The 20,631-nt window shown below is 38.1% G+C and overlaps 2 protein-coding genes and 1 long non-coding RNA gene across 3 annotated transcripts in view; 2 read left to right on the top strand and 1 right to left on the bottom strand.

The window, feature by feature from the left end:
- The window catches only part of LOC103519630, a 2,660-nt gene extending 638 nt beyond the window's left edge, over positions 1 to 2,022 (bottom strand). The window contains exons 1-4 of the mRNA XM_026831075.1: positions 1,892 to 2,022; positions 1,072 to 1,224; positions 488 to 670; positions 3 to 141 (exon numbers count right to left, since the gene is read on the bottom strand). Of these exons, the coding sequence (XP_026686876.1) occupies positions 3 to 141; positions 488 to 670; positions 1,072 to 1,224; positions 1,892 to 1,947 (531 nt within the window). The 5' untranslated portion in view covers positions 1,948 to 2,022. The remainder of the gene's footprint in view (positions 1 to 2; positions 142 to 487; positions 671 to 1,071; positions 1,225 to 1,891) is intronic.
- Positions 2,023 to 14,729: 12,707 nt separating this feature from the next.
- Positions 14,730 to 15,285, top strand: LOC103519629 (V-type proton ATPase subunit D 1-like). The gene has a single exon (XM_008484719.2). It carries the CDS (start codon positions 14,785 to 14,787, stop codon positions 15,283 to 15,285), a length of 501 nt encoding a protein of 166 aa, XP_008482941.1. The 5' UTR covers positions 14,730 to 14,784.
- Positions 15,286 to 15,994: 709 nt separating this feature from the next.
- On the top strand, positions 15,995 to 18,196 carry LOC113471713. Its single transcript, XR_003394306.1, has 2 exons — positions 15,995 to 16,209; positions 18,088 to 18,196. It is a non-coding gene; the product is annotated as an uncharacterized LOC113471713 (long non-coding RNA).
- The last annotated feature ends 2,435 nt before the right edge of the window (positions 18,197 to 20,631 follow it).

The following is a 20,631-nucleotide window of genomic DNA, read 5'->3' as shown; positions in this document are numbered from 1 at the left end:
GCATTTTCAAACGGGTAATCACAAGACATTAGAGGACGTACATCTTTCCAGCGAGTAAATTCTGGGATGAGGTTCTTGCGTTCGATGAGTGAACAGTCCAGTGCTTTCTTACGATCTATGTCATTCATACATTTATTCAACCTGTAATTAAAAAAGTCCAATGTAAAATTAAGTGTCGCGTCGATCTTGTAAGCGCTAGGCTGGGGGTTCGATTACCGCCCCGGGGCGAACTTTAACCCAAATGGCTTTAACGGCTGTTTTTCTCTCTCATATCCTGTTCTCCTTTTCTCTTCAATTTCGGAATGAAAGAAAACAAAGAAAAAAAAAAGAAGAAGAAGAAGAAGTAAAATGAATTGCTTGAGCACAAACAAGGAATTTTTGTTCACGTACGATTTTATTCAAATTGTATGCACAAATCCGTTTCCTATTTGGGATTCAAACCTGTAGCTTATCCATCCTAAGGTATCCTTTCATCTTACGTACTTACCTAGATTTAACTTCAAACACTACATCTTGATCTGGACTAGACATATTGGTGCTATTGGTAGATAACTGAGTAGTATTTCCTAGGGTGGACATCCTGAGCATACGCTTGTTCAGGACAGTCCCCACTTTCTTCTTGGTGTTCAAGTAGCTCAGCAACTGTGTGTATGGTTCCAGCACATCAATCCTAGAAATGGAAGATGAGTTACTTATCTGTTTTTTAATCCCCAAGTGTCAATTATGTTGGGAGAAGGGATTCGCAGAGTGATTGAGCAAGAAAAATTTCCATATGAAAAAATGCCCGTAGAAGAAAATAAAGAAAGAAAACTTCTCTCTTGCATGGCATGATGAAGGGAAAGGGAAATCTGAGTATTCTCAAAAACTGATTTTTTTTTTATGTTGAATGTCAAATCTGAATATTATTCTTTCAATTTTCTCAGCCATTTTAATGCACTGTTATTGTAGCCATATTTTGAAAGAACTGAGAATAAGATTCAAAGCCTTGAAAGGGATTTGAACTCACAACCTCCTGATTACCAGACTTAGAAGATAGGTACCAAGGCAAGCAAGATCAATGAAGCTTCTTACTTTTTAGCTGCCAATTCTTCATATTTCTTCAGAAAAGCTGAGTGATTTTCTGATCTCTCTGCCAACAGCTGATATTCCTTATCATTGATTTTGATTGCTTTCTCGTTGAATATACTTAGACATTCCAGACCTTCTTCAGGGCTCAGGCTGGACCTGAAAGGTAGAATAATACTTTCATTAGAGAGATAAAGAAACAATACATTAAGTGATTACACAAATGGTTAACCAAATTTTATTACTAGGTAAATACCAGTCTACTATTTGTAGGTACCTACCTGCTATGATATTTTAATTATTTCACATCATTCACAGAGATGCATACAGGTGGACTGTTTAGACATTAAAATACCTATAATACATGGTGATTGGTGAACCACTGCTGTTTGGATATCTCTAATGTGTGTAACATGGGTATGTACTTACCTACTTAAATAGTGTAAAAAGGAAAGAGGGAAAAAGCATAAATGCTTAATTTAATTACCTACCTTTGGTCATAAACAAATGATATATCCTTGGGATAGCATTGAAATCAAAGAAAATGAGTTAATGGTAAATTGAGTGTAAGTTTTTTTTTTTTTTTTTTTTTTTTTTTTAAAAAAAAAGGGTGTGGTAAATTTGTGTTTTTTTTTTTTTTTTTTTTTTTTTTTTTTTTTCAAACAGCTTATTTTATGTTGATTTTATTTGCCAGAAATGGCAAAACAAAGGAAAAGATATTGCCTCATATTTTGGGTCATATCCGACATTTGGGGGTCCTGTGAAAACCTTTATCTGAGTCACTGAGAATCACTAGATACAGATAAATAAAAATGATATCACTCACCCCAAGTTTACAATCAACTGATTCACCAAGTTATTTACTTCAAATTCTTCACACATTTGGAATGGATTTGTGACCGCTTAAAAATCAATGTCCATCCTTTACCTGAACAAAATAGTAAATTGTAATCAGAATCATTAGGCTTTTGGATGTTTTCTTACGAGTGACGGCCAGTGTAGTTTTCTTGGAGGGTAGGGTGCTTTGTAAGGGCTTGGTCACACCATCCAGGGTAAACTTTATCTGGAATGGATTTGTGACCGCTTAAAAATCAATGTCCATCCTTTACCTGAACAAAATAGTAAATTGTAATCAGAATCATTAGGCTTTTGAGTGTTTTCTTATGAGTGACGGCCAGTGTAGTTGTCTTGGAGGGTAGGGTGCTTTGTAAGGGCTTGGTCACACCATCCAGGGCAAACTTTATTAAAAAAACTTTTATTTTGTCATTTGGTGGATTGGTTGATCAACCGGTGCAGCGGTTGTGAGTCTTATTTTTAAAAAAAACTTTTGGTAAGGTTATTGAGAATGGGGATCAGTGTTCCTTATAGGCCTTGCCTACCTGTACCAGTTTAGGGCAGTCAATAAGCAGTTTTTGCCTTTGAAATTGAAGTGTTTTTATGCCCTTTGAATGTGTCGAAGAGAACCTTGGTTGTCTTGAAGTAAAATAAATGTGGATTTACTTCAGAATATCCCGAGGTTTTTATTTAATTTACTTCAAATCCCATGGAAACGCTCAAATCGGACACCACCCAACACATGGTAACCCTACCTCTTCCGATTAAGGGATGAGTGATAAATTCGTATGAAATGATGGAACCTACTTTTACCTGTGAAAATTGGAGTAATTCTGGCCAAATTTCGCCCGAAAAGCTCTGGGAAAATCTTATTTTTACATGAAAATCACCTACTTACCACACAGAAATCTTCGCTACGAGATGACGGGATTCTAACCTCAAAATGAAAAGAAAACGAAATCAAAACAAAGCCCACTTCTTACGCCCGACTAATGGAAGTGAGTTATGCAACATGCTGTGCATTTTGTAATGAATTATTTGAAGGGGTTTTATGTGTATTCAAAATTTCAAATAACCAGCCACAGCCAGCCTTTGTCCGTTTTGCTTTGAGTTTGGAAGGTAGCGCCTTAAGTGCTAAAGTTTCGGGTTCTTTACTCGCCAGGGCCAAGTTTATCCTAAACAGATAAGGTTCGTTCTAGGAACGGTTGGCTTTCTCCTATCCTGTCCTCAGTGTCCTCCTCTATTTAGTGGACTAGGTACTATAAGTAGGTAATTAATAGAGACTGAGTCATTCACTGAATAGAAACGAGTCAAAAGAGTAGGTAGTTCCTTTTTCATAACTCACTCACTCTTCAGCTCTTCACACATCTCCACCAGGTACCAATGTACACTGTCAAGTCTATAGAGGTAAACCAGATAGGTGATATACTTTACCATCTAGGAATCTAAGTAGGTATTATACTAAGTTCATGAATGCCATATAGGTAATGTTCATTGAACCAGAACTCTTTGGAAACCTGATTACAATTCAGTGTGATATATGAAGCTTTATCAGTAGGTAAATAGGGGCGGGGCACTCAATATGGTGCCCCTGTGACGGGATTCTAACCTCAAAATGAAAAGAAAACGAAATCAAAACAAAGCCCACTTCTTACGCCCGACTAATGGAAGTGAGTTATGCAACGTGCTGTACATTTTGTAATGAATTATTTGAAGGGGTTTTATGTGTATTCAAAATTTCAAATAACCAGCCACAGCCAGCCTCTGTCCGTTTTGCTTTGACTTTGGAAGGTAGCGCCTTAAGTGCTAAAGTTTCGGGTTCTATACTCGCCAGGGCGAAGTCCTAAACAGATAAGGTTCGTTCTAGGAACGGTTGGCTTTCTCCTATCCTGTCCTCAGTGTCCTCCTCTCAGGACGATAAGACATTGATTGTTACAGTTCCCTCTATTTAGTGGACTACTATAAGTAGGTAATTAATAGGGACTGAGTCATTGACTGAATAGAAACGAGTCAAAAGAGTAGTTCCTTTTTCATCACTCACTCACTCCCGAAGTCCTAAACAGATAAGGTTCGTTCTAGGAACGGTTGGCTTTCTCCTATCCTGTCCTCAGTGTCCTCCTCTCAGGACGATAAGACCTCCGTTGTTACAGTTCCCTCTATTTAGTGGATTACTGTAAGTAGCTAATTAATAGGGACTGAGTCATTGACTGAATAGAAACGAGTCAAAAGAGTAGTTCCTTTTTCATAACTGACTCACTCACTCACTCTTCAGCTCTTCACACATCTCCACCAGGTACCTACCAATGTACACTGTCAAGTCTATAGAGGTAAACCAGATAGGTGATATACTTTACCATATAGGAATCTAAGTAGGTATTATACTAAGTTCATGAATGCCATACAATGTTCATTGAACCAGAACTCTTTGGAAACCTGATTACAATTCAGAGTGATATATGAAGCTTTATCAGTAGGTAAATAGGGGCGGGGCACTCAATATGGTGCCCCTGTAATGTTCATTGAACCAGAACTCTTTGGAAACCTGATTACAATTCAGTGTGATATATGAAGCTTTATCAGTAGGTAAATAGGGGCGGGGCGCTCAATATGGTGCCCCTGTGCAATAAGAGGCTAATTGGAAAGCTCCACAAAAAAGGGTCCGTTTTTTGGGGACCTCCCCTCTTTTTCTCACCTCGTCGACACGGGGACTTTTAGCACTTTTTGAGAGATCGTATGTTCGTACCCTAACAAGGTCCTGAAGTTATTTCTTTACCTCTTTTTCACTCACTCGTATTTTTCGATTGGAGTACCCCTAATAGTAATGTAGGATTGCAGGTTTAACACGGGGACTTTTAGCACTTTTTGAGAGATCGTATGTTCGTACCCTAACAAGGTCCTGAAGTTATTTCTTGACCTCTTTTTCACTCACTCGTATTTTCCGATTGGAGTACCCCTAATAGTAATGTAGGATTGTAGGTATAACATATACGAGAGGTCGAAATAGTAAGACCTTGTTTAGACTGCGAGAGTAAAGGGACTTTTCAGTCCTATGCTGGTAGTATAAACAAGGTATATTCTATTCTATTCTACCTATTCTATGTACTTATAGGTATGCTTAGGCCGATTATACATCAAGTGATATAGCTCAAGTAGCTCATCTATTACATATAGCTTACACATTACAACAAAGTACATAGCAACATAGAGCCTATGTAGCTAACGCATTAGATTCATTAGAACAATATGTAACACATCCATAACAATATAGGTAACATCAATGTAACACTTTGACTAGACCAATGTCCAATGTCTTTGCCAACCTCTGGCTTCTGCTGAAATCAATCCAAGAGCAATAAGGTCATCCTAGTCGTCAATATCGATGTATTATGTCTGCCAATATCATCAATAGACATCAATAACATCAATAGACATCAATAACATAATCAACAAATACCTATACCTACATCGATGTATCAATAAATAATTATTGATCAAGGCTAGGTCAATTCGCGGGGACTTTACGTGAATTTTTCACTCAGAACTATATAGGTGTAGGTTTATTGTTTGTATTGTTTATCAAGTTTATATGAATCTAAAAGCAGATTTACTTATAGCTTTGATTAAACTGCGATGTCTTCTTCTCCTTCTCCTTCTTCTTCTTCGTCTTCTTGTTCTTCTCCTTCTTCCCTTTATCCTTTACTAAACTTTATTCAGTCACGGGGTGACGGGATCGTATCCCGCCCGGAGCGAAGTTTATCGTTGTTGTCATGTCAAAGTATTAACCCAATGAGAGCCGAGGCCTACATTAAAGTCACTTGACAAAACCCTTCTCTCTTTTTCGCTAATATCTCGGTCGCTCCACATCAGATTGCATCGAGGATCCGTCTATCAGTTAGAAAACAAAATTCCCTACCATTTTCACTAATATTTGACATATTTAGTCAGTACCGGTCCGGAGTTAGAAGCGGTTAAATTTTATCAATATCCAATGGAGAGAAAAAAGTTCGGCCCTTATGGGTTAAGGCTGATGCCTAGTTAGTTTAAAGAGTAGCGCGCCTGCCTTATAAGCGTCACCTCGCAGTCCGATTACCGCTCGGAGCGAACTTTATTCTTAACAGATAAGGTTCGTTCTTGGAACGGCCAGCTTTCTCCAAACCTGTCCTCGTTCTCTCTTCGAATTCGGGACGATAAAACCTTCGCTGTTACAGTTCCCTCTATCAAACCTAGAAGTCTCTCAACATCTAGAAATATGATTAGGGTAATATGTTTTTTTTTTTTTTTTAGAGCTTTGCTAGAGGGATCTGTAACTAAGGTCTTATCTGTCTTATCGTTCCGAAAGCGAAGAGAGAAGGAAGACAGGACGGGTGAAAGCCAGCCGTTCCGAGAACGAACTTTGTTTGTTTAGGATAAACTTCGCACCGGGCGGAAATCGAACCTACGACCTCATATCGCCTATCCTGAAAGAAGCCGTTTGAAAGTGTCGGGACGCACATCACCGCACCACGACGGTACTGGCGCGATTGCGGTAATGTGTCCCGACAAGTTCAATGCCTTGTTTTTAGCCGAGGTATGGAATTTTATCCTCAAAATAATTTGAGAATTTGACCACAATAATAGTAGTAGCCTACTGCTGGAGTAAAGAGACTTTTCAGTCCTATGCGAGCAGTATAATAAGCACTATTATTATTATTTCTTTCTCGTCGTAGCACGTCCAACACTCGACCGTATGTCGGCGTGGGCTCAGTGCGGTTTTGTGTGTCCCGAAGTCCCGATCTTTATCAGACCACGCAAGTTCAATCATACTATCTTTGACCACAATAATAGTAGTAGCCTACTGCTGGAGTAAAGGGACTTTTCAGTCCTATGCGAGCAGTATAAATAAGCACTATTATAGATATATCCACTTTATTTGTGATCAATACAATAAAGGTAACTAGGCGCAAGTTCAATCATACTATCAGGTAGGTACCAGGTACGTTACCAGGCTATCTATGATGGAATTTCAGCCATTGAAAGGCCAAAGTTCGAATCCTTCACCTGATGAAAAGTTCTCATGAATCAATATCACGGTAGCGACCATAACGGTGGTACACCCGCAATTTACTGACGGTACTTTACTGACAATAAGATAAATATGTATACCTTTGTACCTAAGGGTAGATAGTTACCTACCTATAGGTCGATTTATCTCGGTATCTAGAAGTCGTATAGAAGAAAAAGAAAAATTCCGTTGGTCCTCATTTTTCCTGCTCTATGACTTTGAAACATCACCAAGTAAGCGCAACTGATCTATTCTCATGATAGCTATCTTATCTGAGCTGATGAACTTCTTCAATACAAGATATCGGGGGAGGGCTCAGTGAATCAATATCACGGTAGCGACCATAACGGTGGTACACCCGCAATTTACTGACGGTACTTTACTGACAATAAGATAAATATGTATACTTTTGTATCTAAGGGTTAGATAGTTACCTGGCTAGGTATACCTTGTTAGGTAAAGTTATTATACGGCCGATACAATGCCTCGGTAATTACCTACCTTCATATAGGTAGGTACCTATATGTATTATCAAGACTACCTAGGTATACCTTGTTAGGTAAAGTTATTATACGGCCTATCAAATAGGTACCCATACAATGCCTCGGTAATTACCTTCATAGGTCAGGTATATGTATTATCAAGCTTCTATTACCTACCTATCTATCTACTTGTCATTGTCCTCACGAGGCTGAGTGTATCTCGCATTCCAAGCATAGATCAGAGATGCAAAAAACTTCGATCCTGCGGGATTCGAACCCGGAATCTCCAAAGTGCAATTCACACGGCCACAGAGCCCAGAGGGGGTGCGTTGATATAAATAAGGAAATAGTCATCACATACACATACACAGGTAGTTCATAAATGAAATGAGTACAAGAAACTCCTTTTTCCTTATCAAATAATAAAAGAGAGTTCTTTTTCCTTTAATACCAACTTTACAAAACTCTTTAAAAGTCGATGGAATTCACCCTCATTTGACAACCATGCAAACATGACATTTGACAACCATGCAAACATGACAATATATGACAAACGACAAGACAAGTAAAGCAAATACCTATTTAAAACTTTTATCGTAAAATATGGCCATAGCAATTCAATCCAGTTATACCATCAATCATCTATTAATCAAGATACTAATTAAGATACCATTGAGGAAATACCTCACTAATTACTTACCTATTATTGGCGCAACCAGCTGGCCTCGATGCAACGACCCCTAGACTGGAAGACCGCTGACTTACCTTCCTCCCGTTCACCATAATAGGGAATGAAACACGCCTCATACAGGGTGCCCAAAAGTTAATGAGATATTGAATCATGAGATGCTTCAATGGGTTAATAATTTTCTCAACTAATAGGGATCCGCAAATTCTCACAATCTGAGCCACAGGCGTTCTCAGTTAAAAGATAAATAAAAAATCGTCACTAAACATAATATTTTGCTGATCCATAGGTTCTAAAATAGATGGAATTTTATCTTTTTTGAAGAACAATTGAGACCCCTCTTGCAGGTCAAATTGAGGGAATTTTCGGATTCTCCTTATTTTCACCCACAATACCTCCTAGGTACCTAAATCAAAATTTCGCGTTGACTTTTGGACATCCAGTATATGAAATTGGTCCAATTAAAAGCATACCAAAATAATAAATTATCCCAACTTTTTTGATGAGTGAGTGAGTGAGTGAGTGAGTGAATGAGTAAAAAAATTGCGATTTTTCCGCCTCTATATCTCCGGAACTACTTGTTATTAAGAGCTCAAATTTTCCAGGTATGTTTATATACTAATAAATAATCCCAACTTGATATATTTATCATTTATCTATTTTAGAAGTTCGTACCTACACAAAGACTGCAACTTGAAGTAAAGACAATGTATGCCTATTTATAAAGATAAGTTATAAGTTGAGAGTAAAATGAAGACATAGGTAGGTCATAATTATTATTATTAGATATCATTAATTAAGTCTTAAATGCGAGCACACACGTCTTGCGTTTGGTAGATGGTTTGAGAAAAACCTGCCGAATCGGTTCGTGTAAAGATACACAGGCGTGCTTGCTGGAACTTGGCCTGGCGCACTGCCGTGCGCTCAGATGTATGCCTATTTATAAAGATAAGTTATAAGTTGAGAGTAAAATAAATGAAGACATAGGTAGGTAGGTCATAACTATTATTAGATATCATTAATTAAGTTTTAAATGCGAGCACACACGTCTTGCGTTTGGTAAGTATATAGTTGTGAATTGTATTTGGTCGGTAGGTACCAATACCTCAGTAGGTATACCTACATACCAATGCCATAGAGAATAAGGTGTTGTTGTTGTTGTTGTTGTTGTTGTTGTTGTTGTTGTTGTTGTTGTTGTTGTTGTTGTTGTTAAAGTTGTCGACTACTTCTCCGTCTCTAAGACCAGGAGCTGTGCCACCTCTATGGGAAGCGACAACATCAACTGATGGCTGATGGATAATCTTCTCTTTGTCTTTTTGGAAGCCCAAATGGGTTAATCATTCTGACTGAACTGAAGGACACTAGACTCAACTGACGGACTTTACCACCTACTCCATCGATTTCTAACCACCCTGTCCACTGGTGTTCATCAAACTAATCCTTGTATGATCTATCCTTCTCGCAACACAACGCTGTATATAATCTGTTTACGAATTCTATTCTTGTCTATCCTATGGACGTCTGGTTTCAATGGCACTGGGTCAGGCGTGTGTATATACAGGGTGTCCAGATAAGTTGACGTACCAAAATTGAGCGCGATTTTCGGGTTAATACATACTACGGGTATACCTGACCCTTTTTTTTTTGCTTTAGCTTTCCTCCTTTAATGTTACTCCTCTGAAAAGTATAAAAGATCTATAGATCTTTTCTAGAATAGGTAGCCAGCCTAGTTAGCTTGGTTGGTACCGTGTCTGCCTTGTAAGCGCTAGGTCGTGGGTTCGATTCCCGCCCGGGGCAGATTTTATCCTGAACGGATAAGGTTCGTTCTCGGTTTTCTCCTATCCTATCCTCCTTCTCTCTTCGCTTTCGAGAATATCAGACCTTACCATCAGTCACAGGTACAGATCCCTCTATAAAAAAAGGTACCTACCATACAAAATGATCTTAACTTGTTTGGTTTAATTAGCGACGATAATAGAACAGTTGCGCTTACTTGGGTGATGTTTCAAAGTCGTAGAGCAGGAAAAATGAGGACAAACGGATTTTTTCTTTTTCTTCTACGACTTCTAGATCCCGAGATAAATCGATTAAAAAAAATACCGGTAAATCGTGAACTTTGACGTCACGGCATACGCTCCCGTAGGCGATGACGTCATAATTTATGAATCCCGCTTCGTTTGTTTGTGCGCAAGCGTTTTGCACTTCTGCAGATCGACGGCAACTTCGTAGAGTTGATTGAATTTTTATGTTGCCATTGCCACCTGGCCACTTTTGTTGACTCTTTATGATGGCGGACTGGCGGATTTCCTATGGTTTAGTACAGGCTCTTACCACGCCGAAAGAGGGGAAATGAGCTTCAGTGAAGAGGAAATCGTCACAGTTTCGGAAATGAAAAACAAAATTTTAGCCACATAATACATCAGTAACCTTGCCCAATTCAGTTAGTGGCTACCTTCCCCTCGAGAAGTCTATTATTGCTTAGGTACCAGACAAAAGACAACCTGACAACCTATGTTCCTATAGGTATGCTTAGTTCGATTATACATCAAGTGACATAGCTGAAATAGCTCATCTATTACATATAGATTACACATTACAACAAAATACATAGCAACATAGAACCTATGTATAGCTAACGCATTAGAACAATATGTAACACATCCATAACAATATAGGTAACATCAATGTAACACTTGACTAGACCAATGTCCAATGTCTTTGCCAACCTCTGAAATTGAATTTTCGACCTTTTAAAGTTACTTTTTCGGAGTTTTGACATCAGATTTGGATTTTTCACTACTTTTTACGTAGGAATCAACTATTTATAATTTTTACCCATTTGCAACTGCTCCATTTCTTCTCTTCGCCATAAATGAGAACCCCTGTAGATCAAATTGAGAGCATTTGGGGGCCCCTGGTCACAGAGCATTTCAAGCCAATAAATCACCTCGTCACAAAAAGGGTAGGTATGTCACATACTTTTCAAAGTTCCAATGGATAAATATCGCCATTGCGACAATTCTGATGCTGGATAAAATCCTAGTCACCATATACATAGAACACCATAAGTTTAGTAAAATACATTTACGCACTTCTGCAGATCGACGGCAACTTCGTAGAGTTGATTGAATTTTTATGGAGCCACCTGGCCACTTTTGTTGACTCTTAAATTCATGATGGCGGACTGGCGGATTTCCTATGGTTTACTACCAGGCGCTACCACGCCGAAAGGGGGGACATGAGCTTCAGTGAAGAGGAAATCGTCTCAGTTTCAGAAATGAAAACAAAATTTTACCCACATACATAATACAGTAACCTTGCTTACCTTGTTCAGTTAGTGGCTACCTTCCCCTCGAGAAGTCTATTATTGCTTAGGTACCAGACAAAAGACAACCTATGTACTGATAGGTATGCTTAGGTCGATTATAATAATAATAGTGCTTATTTATACTGCTCGAATAGGACTGAAAAGTCCTTTACTCCAGCAGTGGGCTACTACTATTATTGTGGTCAAATTCTCAAATTATATTGAGGATAAAGTTCCATACCTCGGCTGGGATTGAACCCACGCCCTCCTGTTTACCAGGCGAGCGCCTTGACCACTACACCACCGAGGCAGGTATAATTCTACATCAAGTGACATAGCTCAAATAGCTCATCTATTACATATAGATTACACATTACAACAAAGTAGGGTGTCTAGTCGTACCTTGGTCCCCTGGATTGGCCAATTTAGTAGAAATTTTGGGAGGTATTAGTTCTCAATGAGTGGATGAAAAAAGCTATAAGGCGCGTAGTCCTATCTCCAACCCTTCAACCCCAAATTTGCCCTCAAAATTTGAAGATTTTTTCCATTTAAAATACATTGCGACCAAGGTACAAAGGGTATGGGTCCAAGGTACATAGGGTAGTTGTACCTTGAACCCCAAAAAGGTGGTGTCGGAAAATTGGGTATATCTCTTAATTAAAAATTAGTAAAACAATCATCGCTAATTGTATAGATAGCCAAGAAAATTTCCTTTCTAAATCAATTAAAATTATGCCAATAACATTAATAGAAAAAATTAAAAAAATCAAAAAGTGATTTTGGGGGCCAAGGTACAACCAGGCACCCTACATAGCAACATAGAACCTATGTAGCTAACGCATTAGAACAATATGTAACACATCCATAACAATATAGGTAACATCAATGTAACACTTGACTAGACCAATGTCCAATGTCTTTGCCAACCTGTGGCTTCTGCTGAAATCAATCCAAAAGCAATAAGGTCATCCTAGTCGTCAATATCGATGTATTATGTCTGCCAATATCATCAATAGACATCAATAACATCAATAGACATCAATAACATAATCAATAAATACCTATACCTACATCGATGTATCAATAAATAATCATTGATCAAGGCTAGGTCAATTCGCGGGGACTTTACGTGAATTTTTCACTCAGAACTATATAATATGTAGGTGTAGGTTTATTGTTTGTATTGTTTATAAGTTTATATGAATCTAAAAGCAGATTTACTTATAGCTTTGATTAAACTGCGATGTCTTCTTCTCCTTCTCCTTCTTCTTCTTCTTCTTCTTCTTCTTCTTGTTCGTCTCCTTCCCTTTATCCTTTACTAAACTTTATTCATTCACGGGGTGACGGGATCGTATCCCGCCCGGAGCGAAGTTTATCGTTGTTGTCATGTCAAAGTATTAAGGCTGATGATGCCTAGTTAGTTTGGAGAGTAGCGCGCCTGCCTTATAAGCGCCACCTCGCAGTCCGATTACCGCTCGGGGCGAACTTTATTCTTAACAGATAAGGTTCGTTCTTGGAACGGCTGGCTTTCTCCAACCCTGTCCTCTTTCTCTCTTCGAATTCGGGACGATAAGACCTTCGCTGTTACAGTTCCCTCTATCAAACCTAGAAGTCTCTCAACATCTAGAAATATGATTAGGGTAATATGTATCTACAATTCTACATAGGTGTAAGTACTACCTAACTTGGGTAGCACTAAGTATTTCGTCAAGAAGTCTATTTGATTGAAAAAACACCTCTGCAGAGCGTGTGTTTGTTTCCATTGATTTTCTCTCTTTACATCTTTACAAGTATCTTTCAAAGTTTGAGACAGTAAGACACCTATGTATACCGATACCGACTTTTAGTTTTTTCAAGTTCTGTGACTTTTTTTGTGCCTCTTCCTCTATACCTTCTTTTTTTAACAGAGTGCATTGTTTGTGATATTCTTGTAGACGAAATTTGGGTAAAGCTGCAATGGTTTCTATCTCTGTAGGTGGTATTCTTCAGTTTTTTAGTGCTGATACGAAGTATGTACTAGTGATAAAGCAAAGCCACATCACGTAAAAAGAAAATCTATAGGACCTGCCTACCTTCCTTTTGTGTACCAACTTACCTACCTAAAGAACAAATAATATTGTACTTAGCTGCCATCCCCATTTGATCAGGATCAAACAATACAATTGATTAGAATAATCGTAAGCTCAAAATAATAAGACCATTATCACACATATTGGATAAAGCCCAATGACCTTGCCAAGGTCCATGTGTGAGGGAGTGTAATGGGGGTGATCTCGGGAGTAGGGCGTCCATATAAATACTCACCAAACCATCACACCATTCATCAGTACCTGGTTGTGATTTCAGTGAGTCAGTAGTTTGTGTGAGGGAGTGTAATGGGGGTGATCTCGGGAGTAGGGCGTCCATATAAATACTCACCAAACCATCACACCATTCATCAGTACCTGTTTGTGATTTCAGTGAGTCAGTAGTACAAGCAAAACTTATCTAAAATGGCATTCAAGGTAAATTTTTCAGTCTTATAATTTTACGATCTTTTTTAGCTTCGTATTTTTTTCGGTGCCTAATTCGATTTTTTTTATTATTATTATTTTTTTTTTTTTCAGTGTTGGTTTTCGGTCCATTTTGATTTTATTTTTCCCTCTAGTGTTTGTTTCCATTGATTTTCTCTCTTTACATCTTTACAAGTATCTTTCAAAGTTTGAGACAGTAAGACACCTATGTATACCGATACTGACTTTTAGTTTTTTCAAGTTCTGTGACTTTTTTTGTGCCTCTTCCTCTATACCTTCTTTTTTTAACAGAGTGCATTGTTTGTGATATTCTTGTAGACGAAATTTGGGTAAAGCTGCAATGGTTTCTATCTCTGTAGGTGGTATTCTTCAGTTTTTTAGTGCTGATACGAAGTATGTACTAGTGATTAGGGCAGCGAAGTCTCTTTAATGACTTAAAAGATTAGTAGGGCATCAACATGAGAGTCTACATGCTTTTGAACCATTCCATAATGTACTGGAGTATATTTTGACAGTGTAACTCCCCCGGGTTCATCCAGACCCGCATGGTAATAGACTAAATTCGAAATTTGAAGCGGACAGGACGCATTACGCAAAAGGGTACGCATTACGCAACGAAAATCTGTAGCCACTTCATTGATATTAATTTATCAATCAAGTTCCCAACTAGTTTCTAAATTTGACCTAGATATTTGTAATAATGTCCGACGGGAAAGACAAACTTCCAATACTTCCATCACGAGGCAACCAGTCTGCTGGTACGCATTACGCAACGAAAATCTGTAGCCACTTCATTGATATTAATTTATCAATCAAGTTCCCAACTAGTTTCTAAATTTGACCTATTTGTAATCATGTCCGACGGGAAAGACAAACTTCCAATACTTCCATCACGAGGCAACCAGTCTGCCATAGAAGCCCGTCTGGTCAGTGCAAAGCGCGGTCATGGTTTGCTGAAGAGAAAAGCGGACGCTTTGCAATTTCGCTTCCGTTCCATCCACTGCAAGATAGTGGAGACCCGTTATCTAATGGCAGACATCATGAGGGAAGCTGCTATAGCGCTGTCCAGAGCCAAGTTTGAGACAAACGCGGTGTTCAACCAGATCGTGATTCAGAATATTGGTAAGGCTCAGATGAAGCTACGCCTGACGAGGGAAAACATAGGCGGGGTGTTCCTCACGGAATACGAAGCTGTTGAGAATGGACCTGATGTCTACCAGATAGCAGGACTCTCGACGAACGGTCACCATCTCAACATGGTGAAAACTGAAAAACCTTTTAAAACAATGCATAACCATTATAACTGTTGCTGTGGTGTCAAAGTATTGCGACCATCTAGTTATCTTAAAGGCTGAACGGTAGCTGGTAGCTAGCTAGGTCAGAAATTTTGGAATGGAAATACTCAAAAGTTTTTTACGTCAGGGAAGTTTTATAAACAACACCTAGAGAGTATGTACCTCACAAATCTCAAACTCCAAAAGAATTCTATTTTCTGGAAACAAAAGTGAAGCCACATCACGTAAAAAGAAATTCTATAGGACCTGCCTACCTTCCTTTTGTGTACCAACTTACCTACCTAAGGAAAGAAAAACCTTTTAAAACAATCCATAACCATTATAACTGTTGCTGTGGTGTCAAAGTATTGCGACCATCTAGTTATCTTAAAGGCTGAACGGTAGCTAGTACCTAGCTAGGTCAGAAATTTTGGAATGAAAACACTCAAAAGTTTTTTACGTCAGGGAAGTTTTATAAACAACACCTAGAGAGTATGTATGTATACCTCACAAATCTCAAACTCCAAAAGAATTCTATTTTCTGGAAACAAAAGCAAAGCCACATCACGTAAAAAGAAAATCTATAGGACCTGCCTACCTTCCTTTTGTGTACCAACTTACCTACCTACCTAAAGAAAAAATAATATTGTACTTAACTGCCATCGCCATTTGGATCAGGATCAAACAATACAATTAATTAGAATAATCGTAAGCTCAAAATAATAAGACCATTATCACACATATTGGATAAAGCCCAATGACCTTGCCAAGGTTTCTTGTGGGAGTAGTGCACATCGCGTTTTTTGCCAAACATTTTGTTGTATCTCCGGTTTCGGTCGTTCGATTTCGACGATCTTGATGTGTAACAAAAGGCAACAAAACAGACAAGTTTTTCCTGATGAGAACCAGATTTCTATGGGGGAAAAGTTTCGAGTTATTCAAGCGGAAAGTTGGTCAAAAAATCTCAAAAACTGAAACTTTGGAGAGAATCACTCCTAAAAATAGGTAAGTTTGTATCTTTTTGCATATTATTATGATTGTTCTAGATGTAAAATTTTGTGCAAATTTCAAAAATGAAAACCTGTAATAATACCTAATAACTTATAAGAGCAGTGTTTTATGAGTGTTATGTATTTGTCTAGCAAGTAGTTACGACAAGTAGAAAAAAAGTTATTCAACTTTTTCTGAGGGTGCCTCTCATTTTCCCCAAAACACACAAAATGGCGGTTATCTAGAGCAGTGTTTCTTAATTGGTGTTCCGCGAGCTGACGGCAAGGGTTCCGCGAGATATTTTGGAAAAATCATACACTAGATAAAATTCAGTTTCAAAACGACCATCTTAGACTAGGTATTTCATCTTACACAGATTTTTTTTATAAAAAACTTGTTGTATTTTTATAATAAGGGGGTGGGTTCTTGAATCTTGAAAGTTCAGGGTTCCGCAAAGATGTTCACCTTTTGAAAAGGGTTCCGCGGACCAAACTAATTAAGAAACACTCTAGTCTACCTGTCCAGGATAGATGATGGAGTAACGTGAAACTCATGCCCGAAGTGCAATACCGGGCCTCACGACGTGAAACATCTATTCCAGTGTCCAGCAGCACCCACAAACCTGGACGTTACCACACTTTGGACGGACCCAACGGAGGCGGCACGCTTCCTTGACCTGAGGACGGCAGAGGACGTCGATGTATGATGCTAATACAACAACAACTCGGTCAAAGGTAAACTGCAATAAAACCTACAGACTAAAGTAAACGAACAAAATGAATCATGAAAAATGAAATGAAATTCTTTATTAGGTAATTTTACATATGTTCAAATCTTGAAAGTTCAGGGTTCCGCAAAGATGTTCACCTTTTGAAAAGGGTTCCGCGGGCCAAACTAATTAAGAAACACTGGTCTAGAGTGTAAACGGTGACTCATAATACTGAAAATTCGTGGATTGTAATCCTATATCTAATGAATCCGTACTAAAGAGGCGGATGTTTAGGAAATCTCCACTCTTCTTCAGTGACAAAGTTAATTTTTCCTCTCCTCTTCCTGAGGCTCATCCAACAATCGAACTAGAAAATTGGCCACTGTGAGGGCCCCAGTCCCCCAGTGGACTTATCGGGTCCAAAATTCAACAAATTTCCTGTGGATACACAAATTTTATCAAAATCTGACAAACCTTTTGGGAGTTAGGGTGAAACAAACAGAGAAACTATGTACAAATTTCCTGTGGATACACAAATTTTATCAAAATCTGACAAACCTTTTGGGAGTTAGGGTGAAACAAACAGAGAAACTATGTAAAGGCAACTGAATAAGATTTTGAACTCAGTTCATTCGTTCAATAAATAAATCCAATAGACCGACTTTTTCATACATAGGTAGCTCCGATTATTGTCCTGTAAAAGAAGTCCGATTTAGCGATTTTTGCAAGTAATCCAGGACGTGCATATGGGAATGATTATTGTTGGAAATGATCCCATATATCTACTGTAGGCCGTTGTCCCTATAATTCTGGACCACCCTGTATAGATCGATGAAAAAAAATGAACTTTTTACTTTTACTTTCTATTATTTTTTTCGAAGTTCGAAGTAACAATGACTTTGGTTGCTATCTGGATGGGTGACTATCCGATTTTTACCAAATTGTTACAGTTGCGTCCTTGGATCATACCGGTATAGCATACCAAATTTCATCGCTTTACGACAAACCTTTTTTGAGATATTTTGTTCACAACCTTTTCCACGAAATAGGGGTTAAGTAACAATTACTTTGGTTAATATCTGGATGGGTGACTATCCGATTTTTACCAATTTCATCGCTTTACGACAAACCATTCTTGAGATGTTTTGTATACAACTTTTTACTTTTTCCCTGTTCTGTTCCAGAGATATAGGCCTGCCCGACCTTCGATAGTGAATAACTCGCGCATCGCTCGATCAATTTGACCCAAAAACTATACAGTTCTACTCTGACCCAAGGTCTACACATGTACCAACTTTGGTTGAAAAATGTTTATCCGTTCTTGGGTTATCGACCAACAAACTTTCGCTGCTATATCTATACAGAGCGTTCAAAAAGTCTTGGAACCCCTGAATATTTTTTGAATGGCTAAAGATAATAAGCTGAAATTTGGGTTAGTGTTTTATCTTTTAAAATGCAACTCTTTGAAGGAGTCACCAAAGTTTGGCCGGTGCCAGGGTTGGTTCCAGGGGGGACAACTTCAAAATCTCATATAGGAACCCCCTGATTGTGATACATCAAATTAAAGGCCTTAAAAAACGTAGTACTTTGATACAAGTTTGAGCTATGGCCTATTCAAATTTTAATTTTTTCATGTTCTTCCATCAATAGGGGAACCAAACAAAATAGGAAATTCATTTTGATAAGTGTTTTGTACTTCAAATAGGTCCCACTAATGATTCATCTTGAAATTCAGACCCAAAAAATAAATTTAAACTTTTGGCCCTGATGGCCTCTGGGGGTGAAAATGGATATTTCAAATATTTATTTTTGGGTCTGAATTTCTATGTGAATCATTATTGGGACCTATTTGAAGCACAAAGCACTTATCAAAAATAAGTTCCCATTTTGGGTGCTTCCCCTATTGGCGGAAGAACATGGAAAAGTTAAAAATTGGATAAGCCATAACTCCGGGTCGTTGGATTGACCTCAAATTTGTATCAAAGTTACTACGTTTTTCAAAGCCTTTAATTTGATGTACTACAATTAGGGGATTCCCATTTAAGATTTCGAATTTGACCCCCTATAGCTAACCCTGGCTTCAGCCGGTATTTGGCGACTACTTCAAAAAGTTGCATTTTTAAAGATAAAACACTACCCCAAACTTCAGCTTCTCATCTTTAGCCATTCAAAAAATATTCAGGGGTTCCAAGTCTTTTCGAATGCTTTGTATATACAGGGTGTTGCATTAATCGATGTTGACCTGAAACTGAAAATGGCAAATACATTGTAAATGTTACAACAGAACACCCAAATAAGCACCATTCAATAGGATAAGGAAAGTCGTGTGATGTTCACACCAGATTTTTAAAAGTTTGAGTCCTTAAAAGTTTGAGTCATCTTTTTTTTTTTTTAAGTCAAAACTTCATAAGGTGGATTTTGCTATATTTTAAAATCTGGTGTGAACATGACACAACTTTCCTAATACTTTTGAATGATGCTTATGGGTGTTCTTCTATTGTAATTTTTACAATATGTATCTCTAACCATTTAATCAGTAAAGCTGAAAACTGCCAAAAAATTGTCAAAAAACACTGAAAAGCGGTTAAAATACCACTAACCACAGCACTTACAGCCCACAGCACCTATCTTAACCAGACAACAGACAGACACATGGACCAATGGCTGAAACTTTGGATTTAGGCTCTAGGGACCTCAAAACATGTTTAAGGGCTCTAATAACTCACCATCAAAAATTTGACCCGATTACACTACTTTCCTTCCTACAGGATAAGGAAAGTAAAAAAGTGGGCGGATGGAGGACAAACATATAAAGAGGAGGACATGCCTATCTATAAGTGGACATTGGGTAAGCCTACCTCTGGGGGTGAAAATGGATATGATTCAAATATTATTTTTGGGTTTGGATTTCTATGTGAATCATCAGTGGGACACAATTTACCAATCAAAATGAATTTCCCCTTTTGGGTACTTCCCCTATTGACAGAAGAACATGGAAAAATTAAAAATTGAATAGGCCCTAAGATCAAAGTACTGGGTTTTTTAAGGCCTTTAGTTAGATGTATCACAATCAGGGGGTTCCCATTTAAAATTTTGAAGTTGACTCCCCTGTGCCTGACCCTGGCTCCACCCAAAATTTGGCAACTTCTTCAATAAGTTGAATTTTAAAAGATAAAACAATACCTACTTCAAATTTCAGCTTCTCGTCTTTTATTTCCTTCTCCTTAGGTACCTACCTACCTATTTATAACTCTGGGCTCTGGGGTCTTGCGACTTGCTGAAGTATCTGTATCTACCTACGCGATGATATTATGATGAGTACGTAGTACGAGTAAAAAGTATTCGAATACTTTTGTACTCACTGAAGTAATCGGATCGACGCTCGATCCGTATCCGCGGATCCGGATCGTGAATGTATTCAGTATTACCCATCTCTACCACAAACGCATAAAAAACACTTTTCTTGTAAAAATATTTTTTGCACACTGTCATTATAATGTGTTTACCTACTTGGGTCGGCTTTTACTCAAAAACTGCCTTTTGGTAGGGCGTCAACTAAAAAAAAAAGATAAAACACAAAAATTAACAGCTCGTACTGAAACAACATACGGCACCCACTAATATTTTTTTATTAGAATAAAACACACCAAGTCAAAACACCTGACACCCTTAATTCCATGTTCACTACGGTATTGGAGAGACTAGAAGCACTCTTCATGTGAGTTGTG

This window comes from Diaphorina citri, unplaced genomic scaffold (genome assembly GCF_000475195.1).
Source record: "Diaphorina citri unplaced genomic scaffold, Diaci psyllid genome assembly version 1.1 scaffold2853, whole genome shotgun sequence".
NCBI lineage: Eukaryota > Metazoa > Arthropoda > Insecta > Hemiptera > Psyllidae > Diaphorina > Diaphorina citri.
The sequence above is the reverse complement of the archived record's forward strand: the minus strand, read 5'-3'. Positions and strand labels throughout refer to the sequence as shown.

Excerpts from the sequence above, each read along its gene's own strand:
- LOC103519629 (XM_008484719.2), top strand. The coding sequence starts at position 14,785 with ATGTCCGACGGGAAAGACAAACTTCCAATACTTCCATCACGAGGCAAC.